This window comes from Echinops telfairi, unplaced genomic scaffold, assembly GCF_000313985.2.
Source record: "Echinops telfairi isolate 266 unplaced genomic scaffold, ASM31398v2 ScPeMD7_1;HRSCAF=3_0, whole genome shotgun sequence".
In the NCBI taxonomy this organism is placed as follows: domain Eukaryota; kingdom Metazoa; phylum Chordata; class Mammalia; order Afrosoricida; family Tenrecidae; genus Echinops; species Echinops telfairi.
In genome coordinates, this window is record NW_022103896.1 from 40878903 (window position 1) to 40899311 (window position 20409).

Below are 20409 nucleotides of genomic sequence, written 5' to 3' on the forward strand. Positions count from 1 at the left end.
CTCTCTCCTATCGCTCCTATCTTCTATGACTGTACTATAATCCTTATATATTATCGCTGTACAATTGTGCCTACGGACCCTTCGGTTGTTAGAGGCTGGTTTCCTCTGACACTTCCTCCTTCTGCAAGGAGCACAGAGGGCTCACCAGAGGCTATGTCTACCACCCATCCTAGCTTTGGGATCCTTCCCGTTGCCAAGCGCCTATTCCTCTGTACAACTAAAGTCACCCTCAAGCTTGCCCTCGTTACCCACAGAAGCAGGAACACCTTAGCAGAGAAGCTGAGCTCTCCGGAGGCACAAGAACAGAGCCCCATCCTCTCTTCCGACACATGGGTTTTTCTTGAAGGCGGAATTTTCGTCCTGCAGACACAGGACTATTGTCTGTCCTAAGCTTATTGTGCTTTACGACAGTGCTCACTCAAATTTCTTTTTCTTTTTTTTTTTTCCACTCAAATTTCTTGTTAAAAAAAAAGTAGAACTTCTCACCAGGCAGGATTCTAAACGTGGTCACCCACTGACTAGTGAATCACAAGTGTGGTCTGTGTGCAGACTAACTACTCGTTCAGCAAGACTCCCTCACCTGCTCTGCAAGTGCTTTGTAAGGAGCCCTGGTGGAGTAGTGGGTTAGGCATTGAGCTGCTAACCACAAGGTCCGCAGTTTGAATCCACCAGCTTCTCCTTGGGAGAAAAAGGAGGCTCCTCCCGTAAAGATGCTAAAAGTCTCAGGAACCCAGAGGGGCAATTCTGCCCCACCCTGGGGGGTCACTAGGAGTCTGCGGGGATTTTTGTTTTGTTTTGTGGGCCTCCAGGAGGCAATTGAGTCTAGGTGTGTAATGGCAGTGAACAGGAAGCTCTCATCATTGGCTAGAGAGGCTCACCCTGGGGGCCGGCTGGGGGCCCTGGAACCTTGAGTGATATAAACCACACCCCCACTCCATATTACCATTGGCCTTGGCTTTACTGGCCCACTCGGAGACGTCGTCCTGAGCCCGTCCATCCGTGAACACGATGGCCACCCTGGGCACGTGTATGGAGGGAGGCCTGGCGCCTTCTCCTTGGGAGAAACTTCTCTCAAACATGTGCTTCAGGGCCAGCCCCGTCATAGAGCCCCTGCCCATGTACTTCATGTGGGCCACGGCTTTCTTCATGTCCCGGGCCGAGCTGAAGGTCTTCAGGGTGAACTCCGTGCGGACCTGCGTGGAATACTGCAGCAGCCCCACCCGAGCGGCCTTGGGGGAAACCGCTAAGGAATCGATGATGCCAATGACGAACTGCTTCACTGTCTCAAAGTTGTCTTCTCCGAGGCTCTTGGATCCATCGATCACAAAGACCAGGTCAATCGGGCCTTCAGTACATTCTACAGGAAGCAGACAGAAATTGAGATACTAGAAAATAACAGTTATATATATATATAACATATATAAAACATATATATATATGTTTTACTTATGCACAAGAGTAGAAAGAAATCACACCTCAGTGGGAGGCGCAGCCCCTTTGTGCCACTGCCAAGGTTCTCCAGCTAATGACAGAGACAGATGAAGAGAAAAAGGTGGGGGAGGGGGTCACGAGCAACAGCAATGTGTACTTGCCCTTAGATGCTGTGCTTGTCAGACTGCTGGTTTCAAAGCTGTGTATTTCACAAGCAAACCCACATAGCTCATGTATACGTTGTCTAGGAAGCCAAGTGCACACTCTACCTTGGTCACCGGCAACCAGGTCTCACAGGGAGCTGAGTCAGAGGACAACACCCAAAATATTCTTCTTACTGGACTCCAGGAGGATCCCATGGCCCAGCACTGGCATCTGACTGAGGTCAGAGGCAACTGCTTAACATTCAGCTCAGCCATCTTATCTGCCAAGGAGCTTCCCTGGTAGCCACCCTCATGTCAGGGCTCCTCTCCCTGCCCCAAGCAAGCGTCATGGAGTTCTTCAACACATGCACTTACCGGGCACTGACTTTGTGCACAGCAGAGCTGCAACCGTGACCCGGACAAAATTCCTGTTGCCAAATGACTCAAGGCCTTGGGCTTTGAACCTCTAGGTCAGCAGTTCAAAGCCACCAGCCAGCTCCGAAGGAGCAAGACAAGGCTTTCTACTCCCTTAAAGAGTTGCAGTCATGGAAACCCACTGGGGAAGTTCTACCCTGTTCCGTAGTGTCGCTGTGAGTCAGAATCGACTCGATGGCAGTGAGTTGAGTGACAGCCCCCACCCCCACCCCCCCACCCCCCACTGTACCAATCTAACAGGCCAAAAAACTCAGTTTTTGAACTGAGTCCTTTGCGGATTGCAGCTACACCTGTAACTGCTCCACCACCGGGGCTCCTCCCACGCAGCACAGGAATGGTGTCATCACGTGGGTCTGATCTGCTTCCCTGGAAAGCCTTCAGGAGCGGCTCCCTTCTGTACACAGGCAGTTATCATGAGCTGGAGCCAACTCAACAGCAACTACCAACAGAGAGCACCGCCTGGCAGGGACCTTGTCTGATTCGTTGCTGATCTCCCAACCTCTGGCCCACAACAGGCGTTCAATGAACATTGAGAGAATAACTGAACAAGATGTCCATTAATTAGCATACCTGCAAGAACCCTCCTGCTCTATTGAAACTCCGCCCCCCAAAGTGTTTGGTTCTAGTAAGATGTTTTCATAACTTTGCTCCCATGTGCTCTACTATGTCCATTTGCAACACCCATTAGGATATTTTACAAATATCCTCTGTCAAACTGATATACATATTTACAGGTATGATTCTAATCACCTTCCCACATCTGCTCGCTTGCATGACTATCTACATTATCTGCGTGTAGATCATTGTCATTATTGTTATTGCAGGATTGTGTAGGTGACAGCATTTACCTTTGGTACCTGTGTTGACCTCTTAAAACTCAATAAGAAATTATCACTGTGAACTCTTTATCTATCCTTTCAGGCAACTTGGCTTTTCAGCTATCAGCTTTTCAGGCAACTTGGATGGTTGTCAGTCAAGGAGAGAGAAACATTTCATGCAAATGCCTAAGAGATCTGGCTGTAACGAGACTGCTTGTGATCTAGGGCCACGCCGGGGAGTCCTGCGGGACAGTGGTTGCACCCTGGGCTGAGATCCGAAAGGTCAGCGGTTTGCAGCCACCAGCCACTCCGAGGGAGAAGAACGGGGCTCTTTATTCCAAAAGCAGTTACAGTCTCAGAAGCTCACCGGGCAGTTCTACCTTGTCCTATAGGGTCGCTGTGAGCCTGCATTGACTCAGTGGCAGTGAGTTTGGTTTTTGAGGTTTGGAGGGTCTTATTAAAAAAGTTACGGATCTCAAATTGATGATCTCATTCTCAACACAGTCTAGAGCAAGGGAAATACACTTTTCTTTTAAGCAGCTATGTGCCCTCTGAAAATGAAGAGCAGCAACAACACACACGTCCACACACATTCACAAATATTTCCAGGCTTGGTCGGTATACCATACCAACATAATTGTGTGTATGGGGGGTGGGAGGCAGTTACATAATCTGTCAACTTGAGAGAAGGAGTGGAGTCTAGCCTGTCAATCAGGTCATAGCCAATGACACCTCTGTGTGGGCATGGCCTTCTGCTGAGGATTCTGGGAATCCCTGTCTTCCTCCTGGGAGGCAGGATACACACTCTCCCTGCGAGACATTCCTGCTGACAAGCCACATGGAGCTACGCTGATGGAGCCAAAGCCCTGGGAGCTGGAGGAGCTACGTGGAGACGCACGTCAGCGCTGAGATGCTTCCACCACCACTGGATCCACAAGACTTTCCTCCCAGTGGCCTGTGATCTTCCCGCATTTGGTGTCATTGCATGTGTTGCATGAGTCTGAAGAGGAATTTATAGTCTGGTATCGGACACATGGGCTAATATCGGATGTATGGACTTGATCTGGATTGGGCTGGGATGTTTTCTCAATATACAATTGCTCTTGTATATAAAATTCTTTCTAGCACACATATGAGTGTCTCTGGATTTGTTTCTCTAGTCAACCCAGCCTAACACAGTGTGTGTGATGGTGTCGTTTCTCCATTTAGTAGTTAGTGCATATTCTTACTACCAAACCCACAGATGACCATATGTTTGTGAGAGAGAGAAAAAGGCCAACTCTAGACTTAATTTACGTGACAACTCGTTCTTATATCAACCAGAAAAGGGCCCTCACATTGTGTGTGCATGGCTCTCCAGCAGATTCCAGGAATACTGGGAGAATTTTCCAGGGGGTTTACTTTCTCCTCTTTCCCTTATTTCTTTCCTTTCACAATAAAACCAGCACTTGCAGCCTCCACACACACAGGAGCCCAGAAGGTTTCTCCAGGAAACAAGAAAGCCAGGAGACGTGGGCGAGTGTGGGCTGAGAAGTGGCCTGGCACATTCTCTCAGAACCAGGGAGACGGTGGCTGACTACCGAAGTTGTTCGCATGACGTGCCCTCTAACTGTCCTTGGGCATTTTCCTTTTGGTGCTGATGTCTAGCAGAATCGCACGGTGATTTTCTCTTAATACTTAATTTTCACAGATTCTAGAATTTCAAGGATAGACAAGCCCTTTGGAAGTGACCTCGTTCAACTGTGGCGATCTCATGCACCCTCTCTAAACATCCAGTGGCCTTCAGCCTGGATTTGAACACCTGCTGATGGGGAACCCATTACCTGACCCCGTCTTTGAAGAGCGCTGCTGGTGGTGATTACATCCCCACCCGCTCACCAACATTGGGTCCCAAAGATGGTCATCCTGTGAAAATCAGTATTATTGGAAAATGGAGGATGGCCACATCACTACATTATCATTATATCACGTGCCTCCCCCCTCCCATACCCTCCTTTATGGCTTCTATGTCTTACATCAAATTTAGAAACGTCTTCTCTGAGATGATAAAATAATTCTCTCAGGATTCCTCCTGCTACTTTTGTGGTTTTGCATTTTTGTGGGGAGACTTTTGATACCTGCTCTCCCTTCCTAAAGCACATGGTTCAAAATGGAATGTCATTCTCCAGCACGGAGACAGAGCACACTTCTCTCAGTCTCGATACGTTTATTCAGCCTTAGGTAGCTCTAGACATTGGGCTAATCATGAACCTCACTCTCACTCCCTCATTCACTGCCATCGAGTCAAGGCTGACCCATAGCAACCTTATAGGACAGGGTAGAACTGCCTCTGTGAGTTTCCCAAAACTACAACTCTTCAGAAGAATAGAAAACCCCATCTTTCTCCAGATGAGTGGTGGGAGGTTTCGAACCGCTGACCTTGCAGTTAGCAGCCAAATGCACAACCTCTATGCCACCAGGGCTCCGATCGTGAACTTACTGTTAATTAAAACCGACACGTTTTTTCCACAGGTGCTGCGGTGAAGCTCTCTGGTCCCCGTTCTGTATTGATGCACGCCTTTTATATTTATAGGGAAACGGAGGGAAGGGATTTGTTTTTCCAAAAACACTTCCAAAACCAGTTGCTTTGAAATGAAATCAAACAGCAGAGAGCTCCGCTCAGATCACTTACTCTTGCACCGCCTCCCGTCCTCAGCCAGGATAAATCCCTGTGAGCATTTGCAGATGTACGAGTTCCCGCTATTAAGACAAGTGTGCTCGCAGCCATGGTGCGTCGATTTGCAGGCATCCTTCCCTGAGGAAAACATAGGGAAGTGAACAATCCCTTCAGTGTGGAAATGAGGGGGGCCGACGACTCAGGATGGGCCATGATAAGGGAAACCCCCTCCCAGACAGTGTCAAATTCCCACAAGCCTGCATGGAAGGATGGTGATAGGGTGTCCTGGATTTATTATTATTATTTTAGGACGGTCAGATGTGTTTGGCGTTTTGATTTTCCTGATCTCTTTTCCATAGCCATCCCCAATACTCCAGTTTATGGTCTAATGATATATATATTTTTTTTCATGTGGGAGGCACTTAAAACTCTCCAAAATCGCTACAGCCCCTTAATGCTCACAGCATCCTGTGAGGGGAGGAAGGCAGGGGTAATTCATCCCAATTTCTAAATGAAGAAACAGACCCTCAAGCCCTCTCTCTGAAAAGACCCAGATCAAAAAACCATATCAGTGTGAATGAGGGGGAGTGCAGAGTAGAGACCCAAAGCCCATCTGTAGACAATTGGACATCCCCTAACAGAAGGGTCACAAGGAAGAGACCAGCCAGTCAGGGTGCAGTATATCACCGATGAAACATACAGCTTTCCTCTAGTTCTTTAATGCTCTGCACCCTCGCTAACTATCATGACCCGGCTAGACCAGAGCATGTACATGGGTACAGATAAGAGCTCGCAAAACAGGGAATCCAGGACAGATAAACCCCTCAGGACCAATAAGGAGAGTAGCAATACCAGGAGGGGAAGGGGTAGGTGGGGGAGAAAAGGAGAACTGATCACAACGATCTACACATAGCCCCCTCCCCGGGGGACAGACAACAGAAAATTGGGTGAAGGGAGACATCAGTCGTGTAAGACATGGAAAAAAAAGAGAAGAAACAGACCCTCAAGAACTGAGTTGGCCAAGGTCAACTAGTGATGACACGCCGCTGAGACACAATGTCCCTAGAGAACCAGTGTTCTTCCGGCCGCCATACTGTGCAAAGACCCAGGTTCTTTCTGGCCATTTGCTCTCTAAAAGGAGCCACCCAACACCCCAACCAAGCCTGCCATCCGGTTCATGCCGACTCAAAGGACCCTAGTAGAATGGCTTCGTGGGGTTTCGAGACTGTGGATCTTTCTGGGGACAGACAGCTTCTCCCTCTAAAGCAGCGGTTCTCCCTCCACCTGTGGGTCGTGACCCCTTTGGGGCTCAAAGGACTCTTTCACAGGGGTCGCCTAAGACCATTGGAAAACACATAAATATTTCACAATATATAATTACTTATTGTTCTGTGATTAATTACTATGTTTTAATTATGTTTAATTACGTTCAATTTGTAACAATGAAACTACAGCCTGCATATCAATTCATAACAGTAGCAAAATGACAGTGATGAAGTAGCAACGAAAATAACTTTATGGTTGGGGGTCACCACAACATGAGGAACTGTATGAAAGGGTCGCAGCATGAGGAAGGTTGAGAACCACTGCTCTATAGGGAGAAGCTTCCTACAATGCTGGAGCAATGACAACAGATTCTTCTAGAAAGTGAGCATGCTGCAATCTGAGTGAGTTATCAAACTCCAGAGACTGAAGTCGTGCCTCGTGTACAAGAGCTCAAGTCACCCAGCAATAAATGGTGGGTGTGTACAGCACACAGCAATTGCTCAGCTGGACAGAAATGGGCCGAATGGCAGACGTGGTCTCCACAGAAGGGACACCCCGGGGTGAAGTAAAAACTGAAGTAAAAATTTTGTTCTAATAATATTCTATTGTGTGTTCAGTGAAAGTTCACTCAGCAAGGTAGGGCCTCATTTGACAAACTGCCTGTTGAAAAGGGAGAGCTGGGCAGGAAGTGGGTCAGTGTCAGACCAGGGTGCCACGGTGTCAGCTACCCAAACCGAACTCCTCATCTGAACAGAGGAAGTAGGACCATGAGCATCATCCAGCACAGCTTCGTTGACAAGCAGAGTGCCCTGTTCTCTCTCTCAAAGGAGTCTGTGAGGAAATGCTGCAAAACCAATCTCAAGTGCAAAGATTCACTTTGCCTTAATTAAAAAAAGGGCCACTTTTACCTGATGGGCAGTGTGGTTGTTATACAACTTCATGTCCACTTGATGAAGAATGAAGGGGTGGAGTCATTCAGGTCACAGCCTAAAGATGCCTCCTTGTGGGCATAGCCTTATCATGAGGATTCTGGGAACTCTCTCTCTCTTGCTTCTCCCACCAGAAGAGGCAGGCCACGCTCTCTCTTTCTGCTACACCTTCCTGTGGACAAGCCACATGGAGCCACGCTGCTGGCAGCCAGAGCCCTGGAGATGCTGCCACAACCACTGGATCCACAAGACTTCCCACCCACTGGCCTGTGATCTTCCTGCACTCAGTGTCATTGTGATGGGCAATGTGAGTTTTAAGAGGAATTGAATGTAATTATGGACCAGTATCAGGTCTATGGGCTAATATAGGACTTATGGACTTAATCTGGATTGGGCTGGAATGTTGTTTTTTTTAAGATAAAATTACTCTTTCATCTAAAGCTCTCTCTTACACACAGATTTGTTTCTCTAGTCAACCCCAGACTAACACAGGCAGCATGTCCTGAAGGCGAGAAGATGGTGGGGATGAATTGCTCGGAACCTTATGAAGGGTTTTTCTGCCCTACACTGTGTTCTAGTATCCACCTCACTGAACCTGTGTGTCCACACCGGTCCCTTCCTCTGAGTACCACAGCGCAATTATAAAGAAACAACTGTCTTCCCTGAGCTGACCTCCAACTCAATTCTTGGAGTCTATTCTGAGTAACCTACAGAAGCATAGGATGAATGGGTCAATTAAACCCTACAGAGAAGTCACCTCCACCCCTCTCACCTCCTCTATCCTTACTACTCAGGAAGGTTTGCAAAAAAAAGAGAAAGAAAAAGGCATTGTTATTATCTTTCTTCAGACCTTATAGCGGCTGGCAGTTTCTAACTGGATCCAGGGACAAGTCAGACACTGTGTGATGCACAGAGATCCACACATCCAGTGGGAAAGGACCCACCTTGCCCCCTAACCCCACCCCCAAATCTTATATAGTTGTTGTCCAGTTGATCCGACTCTCCATCGGGTTTTCAATGGCTGTGACCTTTTGCATGCAGACCTGAGACACCATTGTCCTGAGACTTCTTTTTCCTGAGATGGCTACTAGGTGGCCTCGAACCAGTGACCCTATGGTTAGTTGCATGTGACTATTCCTGTCCCTCCTCTGCTGAGAGAAAAGGAAAAGAAGCAACACGCCTGACACCCCAAGACCTCAACCGAGAGATCCCAACAGAACCAGGAGCTGGCTGCTCTCATCCCTGGCAAAATAGTTGCAGAGCACCGAGGTCGGCCCTTCTCTGCGACAGCCACAAAGGAAGATGTTCACGATCAAAACAGGTTTCTGTAACCACTCGGGGCCCCACAGATGGGAAGTTTTTCTCCACCCCTGGTGACTCACGTCGGCAGCGTTTTCCGTCTTCGCTGAGCCGGAATCCCTCGAAGCACTTGCAGATGTAGGAGTCACCGCTGTTCACGCAAGTGTGCTCACAGCCATGGTCGACCGCCTGGCAGACGTCTTTCCCTGGGGAGAGCAGAGCCAGTGAAACTGTTTACCAACATACACTTCACAGGGGCTTCAATTGGGAGGGTCTGGCCATCCCGGCCACTGGACGCTGTGCCACGTGGGGGTAGTGACTTATGGGGCGGAAAGTTAGATCGAGGCTGACGTGGCTCTCATTTACGCGCTCTCTTCAAACTCTCCTCCCTCTCAGGATCATCATTCACCACCCCCTGCTTCAGGGTCTTAGGAAAACAGCATCCATCAACAGCCTTCTGCATCCGGAGCCTCTGATTTCGAAACAGAAAGACTTTTGGGATGATAGTTTAGGAAATTAAACATCAATTTAGATTAGTGGAACTGAAACCTAATTTTGGCGTTATCCCTGACATAATAGATGATTTAGGAGAATTGCTTAATCTCTTGGATTCTTAGCCTTCCTGTTTAAAAAATGAGAACAGTAACTCCAGTTACCCATCTTCTCTTCAAATTGTGTCAACAGGAGCTGCTCTTGGCAAAGACCTTGGAGACACTTGAGGAAGAGGGGCCGATGGAGGTGGAACTCACTTGCTTGGGGCAGGGGAGGGGGCCACTGCCCTTTGGTTCCTACTGAGATGTGTTTGGAGTTTTGCACCAGCTTGGTACTCAAAGGCTGCTTATGGAAGGCAGGCTGGTCTTGGTTCCATCTAAGAGGCTTGCTTTATGCAAAATAGGCTTTATGTAAAAACAGCCTCACGACCAGGTGATCTCCCTGAGGGAGTTGTGCCACTGGAAGTTCCATTGCCACCACACGGCTATTAAAGAGTAACAGAGGCTCAGGGAAGGGAAGGCACTCGCCCAGCAAGTAGGTGACACAGGCGGGGTCTGACTTCGTGGATGGCTGATGGCACATCGCTCTGCCGGAGCAGACTACCAAACCTCCATTTCTTGCTAGAGAGTGTGAATCACACACTTTAGTTGTGGCTCTCATATTCACTTTTCTTGGTTTTTGTTTGCTTAGCTCTCCTTTATTTTTAAAAAATAAGATTTTATTTACTCTAACAGTTTAGGTTTATAGAAAAATTAGGAAAATAGTAGAGTTTCCATATCCCACAATTTTTACTGTTATTAATATTTTCATACACATGAAACATTTGTTATAATTAAGGAACAGGTACTGATACATGATCAATAACTAAACAAATAAAAACCCCAGAGCCATGATCATGGGGTGGATTTGGACTCCGAGTGACCTGGGTCGGGTTTCTGAGGCTATAACTCTTTCCGGGAGCAGACAGCGTCATCTTGCTCCTGGGGATCGGAAGCCTGCCTGGCCATCAGCAATCCAACGTTGACCAGACTGCACCAGCTGGCAATGAAATCCACAGCCATCGAGTTGATTCTGACTGGTAACAACGCTAGCTACATAGGATTTCCAAAGCTGTACATCTTTATAGGGGTGGACAGCAGGATAGAGAAATTTAAGAGTTTCAAAAACCCTCTGTTGAGTCACTATGAATCAATTAACTTGTTAGGTTTGGTGTTGTTTTTCTTTGAAAGGAGGCCTGGTGGCGCAGTGGTTAAGCGCTCAGTTGCTAATGGGAGTGCTTTGAAACCGCCAGCCTTCCCATGGGAGAGGAACATGGAAACCCGCTCCAGTCAATATTACAGCCTATCCATTGGCTGCGCAATGCTTCCCCAACAGAGTCACCACGGCTTATTGAGATTTCCTTCCGCTTTAATCTAATGTCCATTAGTTTGTTTGTTTCAAGAACCCACTCAGGATCACAAAGAGCATGGGGGCATTGGGGGTTGGGGGTTGAGCGGTTGGCCACAAGGTAGCTTGTTCAAGCCCACTAGTTGCTTCTCAAGAGAAAGATGAGGCTGTCTACTCCCATACACATCTACAGTCTCAGAAACCTTATAGGGAAGGGGTGGGCCCAGACTGCATACCCAAACCAAAGCCAAACTCACTGCCACGGAACCGATTCTGACTCATGGCAACCCTGTAGGGCAGGGTAGGACTGCCCCGTGGGTTTCCGGGAGTAGAAAGCCTCTTCCTTGTCTTGAGGAGCTGCTGGTAGTTTCCAACGGCAGATCTTGAGGGCAGCAGTCCAATGCGTAACCACTACGCTCCCAGGGTTCCTGCCATCACAGTAGGGACCAGTTAACTAAACGTGTAGGTGCCCTGGTGGGGTAATGGTTACACACTGGGGTGTGATCCGAATGGTCGGCAGTTCAAAACCACCAGCAGCTCCATGGGAAAAAGGCTGTGCTTTCTACTCCTGTAAACAGCTACAGTGTCGGAAACCCACAAGGAGGTCGTGATGAGTCGGCACAGACTCGATGGCTCTGAGTCTTTTTGTTAATTAAATGTTTGACCAAATGTAGCAGACTAAAGTTGAAGTCGGTGGTGTTGCATGGTCCACAAATGATGTTATAAATATCCAAATGGCTCTTGGCAGAAAAATGGTTCCCCACCCCTGCTAGATAGCGTCACCATGAGTCAGAACCGACCTGATAGATTTTGCTTGTTGGTGTTTCTTTGAGAGGAGCCCTCCTCCTTAGAGAGGAGGCTATGCTCCACTAATACTGCAGCCTTGGAAACACCCTCCCCTACCACCCCCGGAGCAATTCTGCAAGTCTCAATTGGCCAGAGGGCTACTCAGGAATGTGTGCCAGAGCCAGTAAACACCTGCCTGTGTGGGGAGGGGGTGGGGGTGGGGGTAGGGTTGTTGCCGATGCAGTTAAAATTGAGCACCCAATCATTTGATCTTCCTTATGATCCACTTAAATTTGTTCTGCTTTTTAATATCTCCTGCTTTCTTTTCTATTGAGGGTGTTGCCTGTTTTACTTTGCTATTCTTGTTAGTTTTGTTGTTGTTATTGTTGCTTGTTTGTTTAAAATGTTTTTCTGGGCATGAAAGCCAGGCTAGTTGCTCTGTAGAGACAGTAACTGGATGAATGGTTCCTTGTGAGTAGGGCAGGGGAGGTTGGGAGCTGATAACGAAGAGTACAAGAAGGAAGAAAACGTTCTAAATCGGACTATGGTGGTGATGACTGTCCCACTCTTCTGGATGTGATCCAACGATTGGCTGTATGCTAAGTGAATCACGTGCCACTCAAACGGTGGGGGTGGGGGAGCACTTACTTCTGCAGGTTTTCCCGTCCTCTCTGAGGACGTAGCCTTCAAAGCACCGGCACGTGAACGAGTCCCCACTGCTTACGCAGGAGTGCTCACAGCCATGGGCCCCCGAAGCACAAGCGTCTAATTCTGGAGAAAGAAAAAGATGCAGATGTCAGCGATTAGCAACAATCTTCCACAACAATTCAGACACCTCAAGCTAAAACAGGACCTTATTCCATAATGCACCTTTCAGAATAGAAAGCAAGTCCATGAGAAAGATTAGACAGGTACAAATGGAAACGATATAGCCAGCCCCCCAGGGAAAAAGTTTACAAAAGACATAGGCAGTCTAAAAGGGAGAACTAGAACTACACAGCCTGTTAGAAAAAACATTCAACATCAATGATTTCAGTTAACTAGAATATCAACTGATCTGCTCATCAGTTTTGTCTGTGTGCGTGCGTGCGCGTGTGTGTGTGTGTGTGTGTGTGTGTGTGTGTTTATACTTAGGCAATCCATTCATTCATTCTCATTTCTTAAGGCAACAATTATTTACTGAGTCCCTAACTAGGGCCCTAGCGAGTGCTGGCGGCATCGTGGTTACCCTTCGGGCTGCTAACCTCAAGGTTAGCGATTCAAAACCACCAGCCACTCCTGCTGGGGAAAGACAGGGTTTTCTACTCCAGTAAAGAGTTACAGTTTTGGAAATTCACAAGGAGAGTTCTACCTTGTCCTATAGGGTCTCTATGAATGGAAAGAATCTGCATCCACTCGATGGTAGTGAGTCTGGTGTTTTAACTAGAGGGCTGAGGACACAAGTTTTGCTTTTGTGACGCTCACATCTCTGGGAGGGGGTTGAATGAGGGGAAGACAAAGCAGCGTGAAACATCAGGTGGGGAAACAAAGGCCCATAAAGAGGTACAGAGGTCCGGAGGGAGGGCTTATTATTCCCATTGTCCAGCCAGATACATCGGCGGCGGAAGACACTGAGGGAGGGAGTGTGTGGTGTCTGGGAGGTGCACATTACCAGTGGAACAGAACCAAAGAGCTGAAAGCAAATCCATTGCCCAGGAAGCAAATCTGACCCATGGCCACCCCATGTGAGACCGAGGAGAACCGAGTTCCATAGGGTTTTCTTCGCTTTAATCTTTATGGAAGCGGATCGCCAGCCCTTTCTTCCACGGCTCCTCGGGTTACAACCACCAACCTTTCAGGTTAGTAGGTGAGTGTGAGCAATTTGTGTCACTCCAGGCACCTCAAGGAGCAGCGTTTGCTAACTTCAGAAGTAGGAGTCTACTTACTCAGCATGTGTCAAGAAAAGCAAGCAGATCGTATAGCTCAGTGGTTCTCAATCTGTGGGTCACGGCCCCTGGGGGGTTGTCGAACGACCCTTTCACAGGGGTCGCCTGATTCATAACAGTAGCAAAATTACAGTTATGAAGTAGCAATGAAAATAATTTTATGGTTGGGGGTCACCACAAGATGAGCAACTGTATTAGAGGGTCGCGGCATTAGGAAGGTTGAGAACCACTAGTATTGCTGGAGCAACTAAGAGAAGAGGGCAGGGAGGTCAGCAGGGCCAGACTATGAAGGGATTCCAGGCAGGGGCCACTCTGCATGGGAAGGGACACCACCAGAGGGTCCTGAGGAGCAGAATGATCGGATCAGAATTAGTTGAAAAGATTTGCCCTGTACTGACTGACAGTGCAAAGTTGTATGAAGCCTACTGCAGGAACTCTGCAGGCTCAGACCAGTGGGGTGGGAAGGGGTCAGACTACGACTGTGCTTTGAAGGTTGCTGCTTGTCAGGCCCCAGACTCACAGAGACCCGGTGGGTGGAGCAGAACTGCCCTGTAGGGACTCCTAGGTGATCCTCCTCCTCACCAGCTCTCTCTCCCCAGAAGCTGCTGGTTAACTAACTGTTAGGCCAACCCAGGCCTCCCGGGTTATGATTCCATTTTGAAGTGAGAGCCGATAAATAAGATCTGCGAATAGACTAATGTTTGGTCAAGCAGAGGGGCAGAGAAAAAGAGGAAGCCCCTCAACAAGATGGCTTGTCATGGGGGCTGCCACAATGGGCTCAGACAGAAAGACACACAGCACAGGACCAGGCGGTGCTCCATTCTGTTGCATGGGGTAGAGATGCGTTGGTACAGACTCAGGCGCACCTAACGACAAACAAGGGTACATTGGATATAGGATGGCAGAAGGGTCGTGGGTGGCCCAGAGGCTGTCAGGCTGAGCAACTAGAACAGCACCATCTTTGACAGCATTACTGTGGCCTCTGTGGGGACAGATGGTTCACAGACCTGCAAAAGCCAAGTGGACAACTAGGCAGTGAACTTTCCTAAGAATCCTACACAAAGAATCTGAGAAGGTGGATTATATGAAGAAGAATTTAGCATGCCAATGGAAGACTTATTAACAACCTTGCTTGCTGAATGCAAAGAGGACTTGAAGCACTTGCTGATGAAGATCAAGGATTCCAACCCAATGTGAGGAAGACCACAATTCCCACAACTGGACCAATTGGTAATATAATAGATGGGGGAAATCTTTTGAATTTGTCAAGGAGTCAAGAGATCACACAACACATTGCATTGGGTAAAGCTGATGCACCAGACCCCTTTAGAGTGTTGAAAAGCAAGGATGTTACCTTGAGGACTAAGGTATACCTGGCCCAAGTCAAGATATTTTTAAGTGTCTCCTCTTCATGTGAAAGTCAGCCATGGAAGACCAAAGAAGAATGGACACATTTGAATCAGGGTGCTAGAGAAGCAGAGCATTGAGAGTACCATGGACTGCTAAAAAGGGCAAACCAACCCTGTCTTGGGAGAAGTACAGCCAGAGTGCTCCTGGGAGGCAAAGATGCTGAGACTTTGTCTTACCTACTTTGGACATGCTGTCAGGAGAGACCAGTCCCTGGGGAGGGCATCATGTTTGGTAAAGGAGAGGGGCAGTGAAACAGAGGAAGGTCCTCATGAGGTGGACTGGCACGGAGGCTGCAACAACGGTATGTTAGTCTGGGTAAACTAGAGAAACAACCCCACTGAAACTCATATGTATATAAGAGAGTTTTATATAAAGAGTAAGTGTACATTCAGAAAGCATCCCCAACCCAGTGCTGTCCAAGCCCATAAGTCCAACATTAGTCCATATGTTCAACACTGATCCACAAAGTCCTCCTAAATCTGCAGAAGGAAAGCCAAATCAGTGAGTGTGTAAGCTTCTCAATGCTGGCAGGGGTCTCCACAGGGATGGTCCAGCACTCAGGGCTGCATCGGGGTAGGTCCATGTGGCTTCTCCTCAGGGATGTCTCCCAGGAAGTGAGCTTTGCCAACTGAAGTAGGGAACTGCCTAAGGCAGCCGCACCCTGGTCTGACCATCAGAGAGCAAGAGACCGAGAACCAGAAAGCCGAGGCTCACTGAGCCATTTACTCCTCCTCCCTTCAGTTAACCCCACATGTGTTTATCGGCCAGGTTAGCACAATGAACCTTAACTTTCTCAAACGGGCTGAGGCCCAGGAACAGCTGTGAGGATGGCGCAGGACTGCACAGTGTCTCCTGTTGAGCACAGGGGCGCTGTGGGCCAGAACTGACTCAGTGGTACCCAGCAACACACAACAACAACACATTTTGGAGCGATCACCCCATCATTTGAGGCTGAGTAGAACTCCTACGATGATGTCTGTGCACTGAAGTTACTAGACAAACTCACAGTCATTTTTCTTGAGGCTCGCAGCTCAACACGCCACCATGATGCCACCAGGGCTCCTCGTAACACAATCATTTTCATCATCAGGCACAAATCTGTTTCCAGTTTGCTGAACTTTTTCCCCTGAAAGTATCTTGGCATCATCATCATCATTTTTAAATTTTTAATTTTTTCAGAAGCGTCTTCAGAACCACCCGGGGGCTTAGTTAGGGCAGTGCTGGTTGGAGTCTGTCATTAACAGCTAGGGAAACGAAGCTTTGGGACAGATGACGACTTGCCAAGACCAACTGCTAATATGGGAGGGAACCAAACTGGCAATGCTATGATTCGACAATAAATTCCAAGTTAAAAAAAATTTTTTTTTCAATTATGCTGCATTGCTATAATATTCTAAAGTACGCTTTCAAACTCAAAGGACATTTTGCCTCTCAGCCTTTGGGCTTAAACACTGCCCAAACCTTTGAAAAACAGGAAAGTGCTGTGCTCACTGAAATTAGAACTGCATCCAGGAAAGTCAGCGCTGTCTGAGCCTCCAGCCTGCTGAGCAGTGCCTACTTCTCCAGACACACCCTAGACGCATTAATGCAGAACGGTTCCTCGCGGCTTCAGGTAGCCCTCCAGGAAGTGTGAGAGTGGAAAGTACAACGGAACGATTCTTGATCCTGATGGCTGGCTGAGGAGGTGGGTGCTTCCCCTCACCGTGAATGAACAACAAGAATACCCCACTCTCCAAGACAATTCAATAGCGAGAACTCTTTCTGGCTGCCCTAGTCAACCCAGGATCCTGATCAGCCTCTCGGAACACACTGCCTCCCTGCCTGGAGTCTCCACAGGCTCTGTCCTCAGGAATTCACCTCTGAAGAGTGATTGAAAGTAGTCTCCCGGACACAGACTCCACTGGGCCCCTGACACCCTGGCATGCCAGCCATTGAGCGCTGAGCCTGCATCTGGCTGATGGCTACTCCTTTCCTTCGGCTCAAGCCACGTCTCCAGCCTTGTCTGTAGCCGTCCTGGAAGCGGCCAGCCCAGGTTCTGACTTCTCGTAAGCTGGCAAAGGAGTATCGCTTTGGAATTTGTATTATGCGCATGCTTTAAAAGCAAATGGAGAGTTTTGACTTTTAATCTTTACCCTTAGGATCCGTCAGAGGATCTGATTCAGAGAGACGGGGCGCCCTGGTGGCACTGTCAGGCAAGCGTTGACTGCTCACCACAGAGCTGGCGGTCAGCCCACCAGCCCTGCCAAGAAGAAGGATGAGGCCGTCCTGTTCTCACAAAGATTTACAAGCTCCGAAACCAGCCCACTCGCCGATGTCGCTGGATAGAACAGTGCCGGGCTCTTGACCTCAGCATTAGAATGGCCGGCAGAGTTTGTTTATTTAAGGCAAAGCAAGCACATGACACCACGTTCAAACAAACGGAACCAGCATCCTTTCCTCGTGGAGGAGAATCTGGCTGCATTAGCAAAAGTTACGAAATGTACCTGTGACCCAGCTCCTGCATGCCTGATTCCCTCCCACACCTAGGGTAGGGAAGGGGTGCACTCCCAAGTGGTTCACTGTTGTCTTGTGTGAGATAGCAAAAAGTTGGCCAACGCCCAAAGGTCCTGCAAGAGACTGGGTGAGTGAATATTCCACCCCATAGAACATGACGCAGCGGTAAAAACGAATGAAGATGTTTTCTATGTAATGACATAAAGCCATCTCTAGGAAATGTTGGGAAAATAGTGTTGAGAAAAAGAGGAGTACATAGAACAGGATACATATATATACATGTATGTATGTATAGGTGTGTATATATATATATATATATAGTGTGTGTGTGTGTGTGTAGAGGACTGGGAAGAAAATAAGAAACATTTGTGTTTGCTTTTATTCACAGAGAGAAGCACTGAAAAGACAAGCAGATGGATATTGGGCCTCTATTCAATTACTCCCTCAATGCAAGAATACTTTGTTCTATTAAACTGGTATTCTATAATGCTCACCTTCCCGACATGATCACTGAAGACAAAAGCAGGTACGTAAGCAAATGTGGTAAAGAAAGATGATGGTGCTCGGCTATCAATACATACAGCGTCTGGGGTATTAAAGGCTTGAAGACAAACAAGCGGCCATCTAGCTGAGAAGCAACAAAGCCCACCTGAAAGAAGCACACCAACCTGTGTGATCACGAGGTGTTGATGGGATCAGGTATCAGGCATCAAAGAACAAAAAATCATATCATTGTGAATGAGGGGGCGTGTGGAGTAGAGACCCAAAGCCCATCTGTGGGCAACTGGACATCCCCTTACAGAACGGTTGCGGGAAGGAGATGAGCCAGTCAGGGTGCAGTGTAGCAATGATGAAACTTATAACTTTCCTCTAGATCTTAAATGTTTCCTCCCCACCCCCACCCACCCACTATCATGATCCCAATTCTACCTTACAAATCCAGCTAGACCAGAGGATGTACACTGGTACAGATAGGAACTGGAAACACAGGGAATTCAGGACAGATAAACCCCTCAGGACCAATAATAAGAGTAGTGATACCAGGAGGGGAAGGGGAAGGTGGGATAGAATGATCTATATATAAGCCCCTCCCTGGGGGACAGACAACAGAAAAGTGGGTGAAGGGAGAGATCGGACAGTGTAAGATATGACAAAATAATAATACTTTATAAATTATCAAGGGTCCATAGCGGGGGTGTGGGAGGGGGAAAAATAAGGAGCTGATGCCAGGGCTCAAGTAGAAAGCAAATGTTTTGAGAATGATGTTGGCAACAAATGTACAAATGTGCTTGACACAATGGATGTATGTATGGATTGTACTAAGAGTTGTATGAACCCCCAATAAAATGATTTAAAAAAGGAAAAAATGGCTACCTCTTGCTTATAACTTTCCTCTAGATCTTAAATGTTTCCTCAAATCTAGCAGCCTAAAACAAGTATTCAAGGTCCCACATGGTGTCTGAAGGTATGGAGTGAGGGAGTGGCTGAGATGTGTGGTCTGGATCCAGGTCTCTCATGAGGCCGCAGTTAGCTGTGAGCTGGGGCTCAAATGGAACTGAAGAATCTGCTTCCAAGGCCACACCTGTATTTATCAGTGATAGGCTAGAAGCTTCAGTTCCTCATCACAAGAGCTTCTCCAGAGGACTGCTCAGAGTCTGACATCTGATTTCCCCAAAGGCAGAGACCCAAGAAAGACACGAGGGGATGTCCAATTGTTTACAGATGGGCTTTGGGTCTTTACTCCACTGAAGTGTTACAAGGAAGGGACGATTCAACCAGGGCGCAGTGTAGCACCGACAAAACACACATCATTCCCCTAGTTCCCGAATGCCTCCCCTCCACACACACACTACCATGACCCAGTTCTACCTTACAATCTGGCTGGATCAGAGAAGACACATTGGTACAGGCAAGAACTCTTGACACATGGAACTCAGGACAGAGAAACCCTCAGGAACAGTAGTGGGAGTAGCGATATCATGGGGGCAGGGGGATGGTCGGGACGGGGGGTGGGGGAGGGGTGGGGGGGTTGAAAGAGAAACCCATCACAAGGTTGGATATCTAGTACACCCTGCCTCCAGGGGGACAATAACAGAAACGTGGGTGAAGGAAGACAACGGACTGTACAAGACATGAAATAACAATAATAATATACGATTGATCAAGGATTCACAAGGGCACGAGGGAAGTGGGGAGGAAGGAGGAAAAGGAAGAGCTGATACCAAGGGTTCAAGTAGAAAGACAATGTTTTGGAAATTTGATAGCACCATATGTACACATGTGCTTAATACCATTGAATGATGGATGGTTATAAGATTTGTAAGAGCCCCTCAATAAAATGATTCATAAAAATTGTCTTAAAAGAAAGGAGGGAGAAAGTACAAGCAAGCAAAGAGAGCCTTGCAGACAAATCCTGCAGTTGTCCTTTGTCACTCAATCTGTGAAGTGACCTTCGAAGCCTCTTGTCATGTGCTATTGGTCATACGGACCAACTGTGCAGGGGGGGACTGCGGCAGCCAGAAGACGGGGTCCCTGGGCGCCACGTTGGAGGTCGGCTACCACAAGCGTTCCCTACAGGACCAGGTGGAGTTAGGAAGTGGGATGTAAAGTAAGACTTCTGGTTTTGACTTGGAACATTAGACCTTTGACCTATTCTAAAAACAAAACTTAAACAAAAATATATTCTTATTGGAGAAAAAGGATTTATTGTTGCAACTAAGCGTCTCTCTCACCCCTGACAACATACATCATGGTCTTTGAAGGCTGTATCATAATTCATTCAACTTCTGTCTTATTTAATGGACATTACGCAGTTTCTAGTGTTTGGCTAATAAAGATATTTTATTGTAACCAATAATCTGTGCGCCTATTGGTTTTGTAGATAATAGGAACGCGAACCTAAAGGACAAACATCTAGAAGTGGAATTGCCTAAATGTTTA

General features: G+C 47.7%; 1 protein-coding gene across 3 annotated transcripts in view; it reads right to left on the reverse strand.

Moving 5' to 3' along the window:
• Positions 1-20409, reverse strand: part of MATN2 (matrilin 2) — a 191894-nt gene that overhangs the window by 9947 nt on the left and 161538 nt on the right. For all 3 annotated transcript variants that reach the window (XM_045284889.1, XM_030886313.2, XM_004697704.2), the window contains 4 exons: positions 12290-12412; positions 9061-9183; positions 5499-5621; positions 944-1357 (listed from right to left, as the gene is read on the reverse strand). In XM_045284889.1, the coding sequence (XP_045140824.1) occupies positions 944-1357; positions 5499-5621; positions 9061-9183; positions 12290-12412 (783 nt within the window). The remainder of the gene's footprint in view (positions 1-943; positions 1358-5498; positions 5622-9060; positions 9184-12289; positions 12413-20409) is intronic.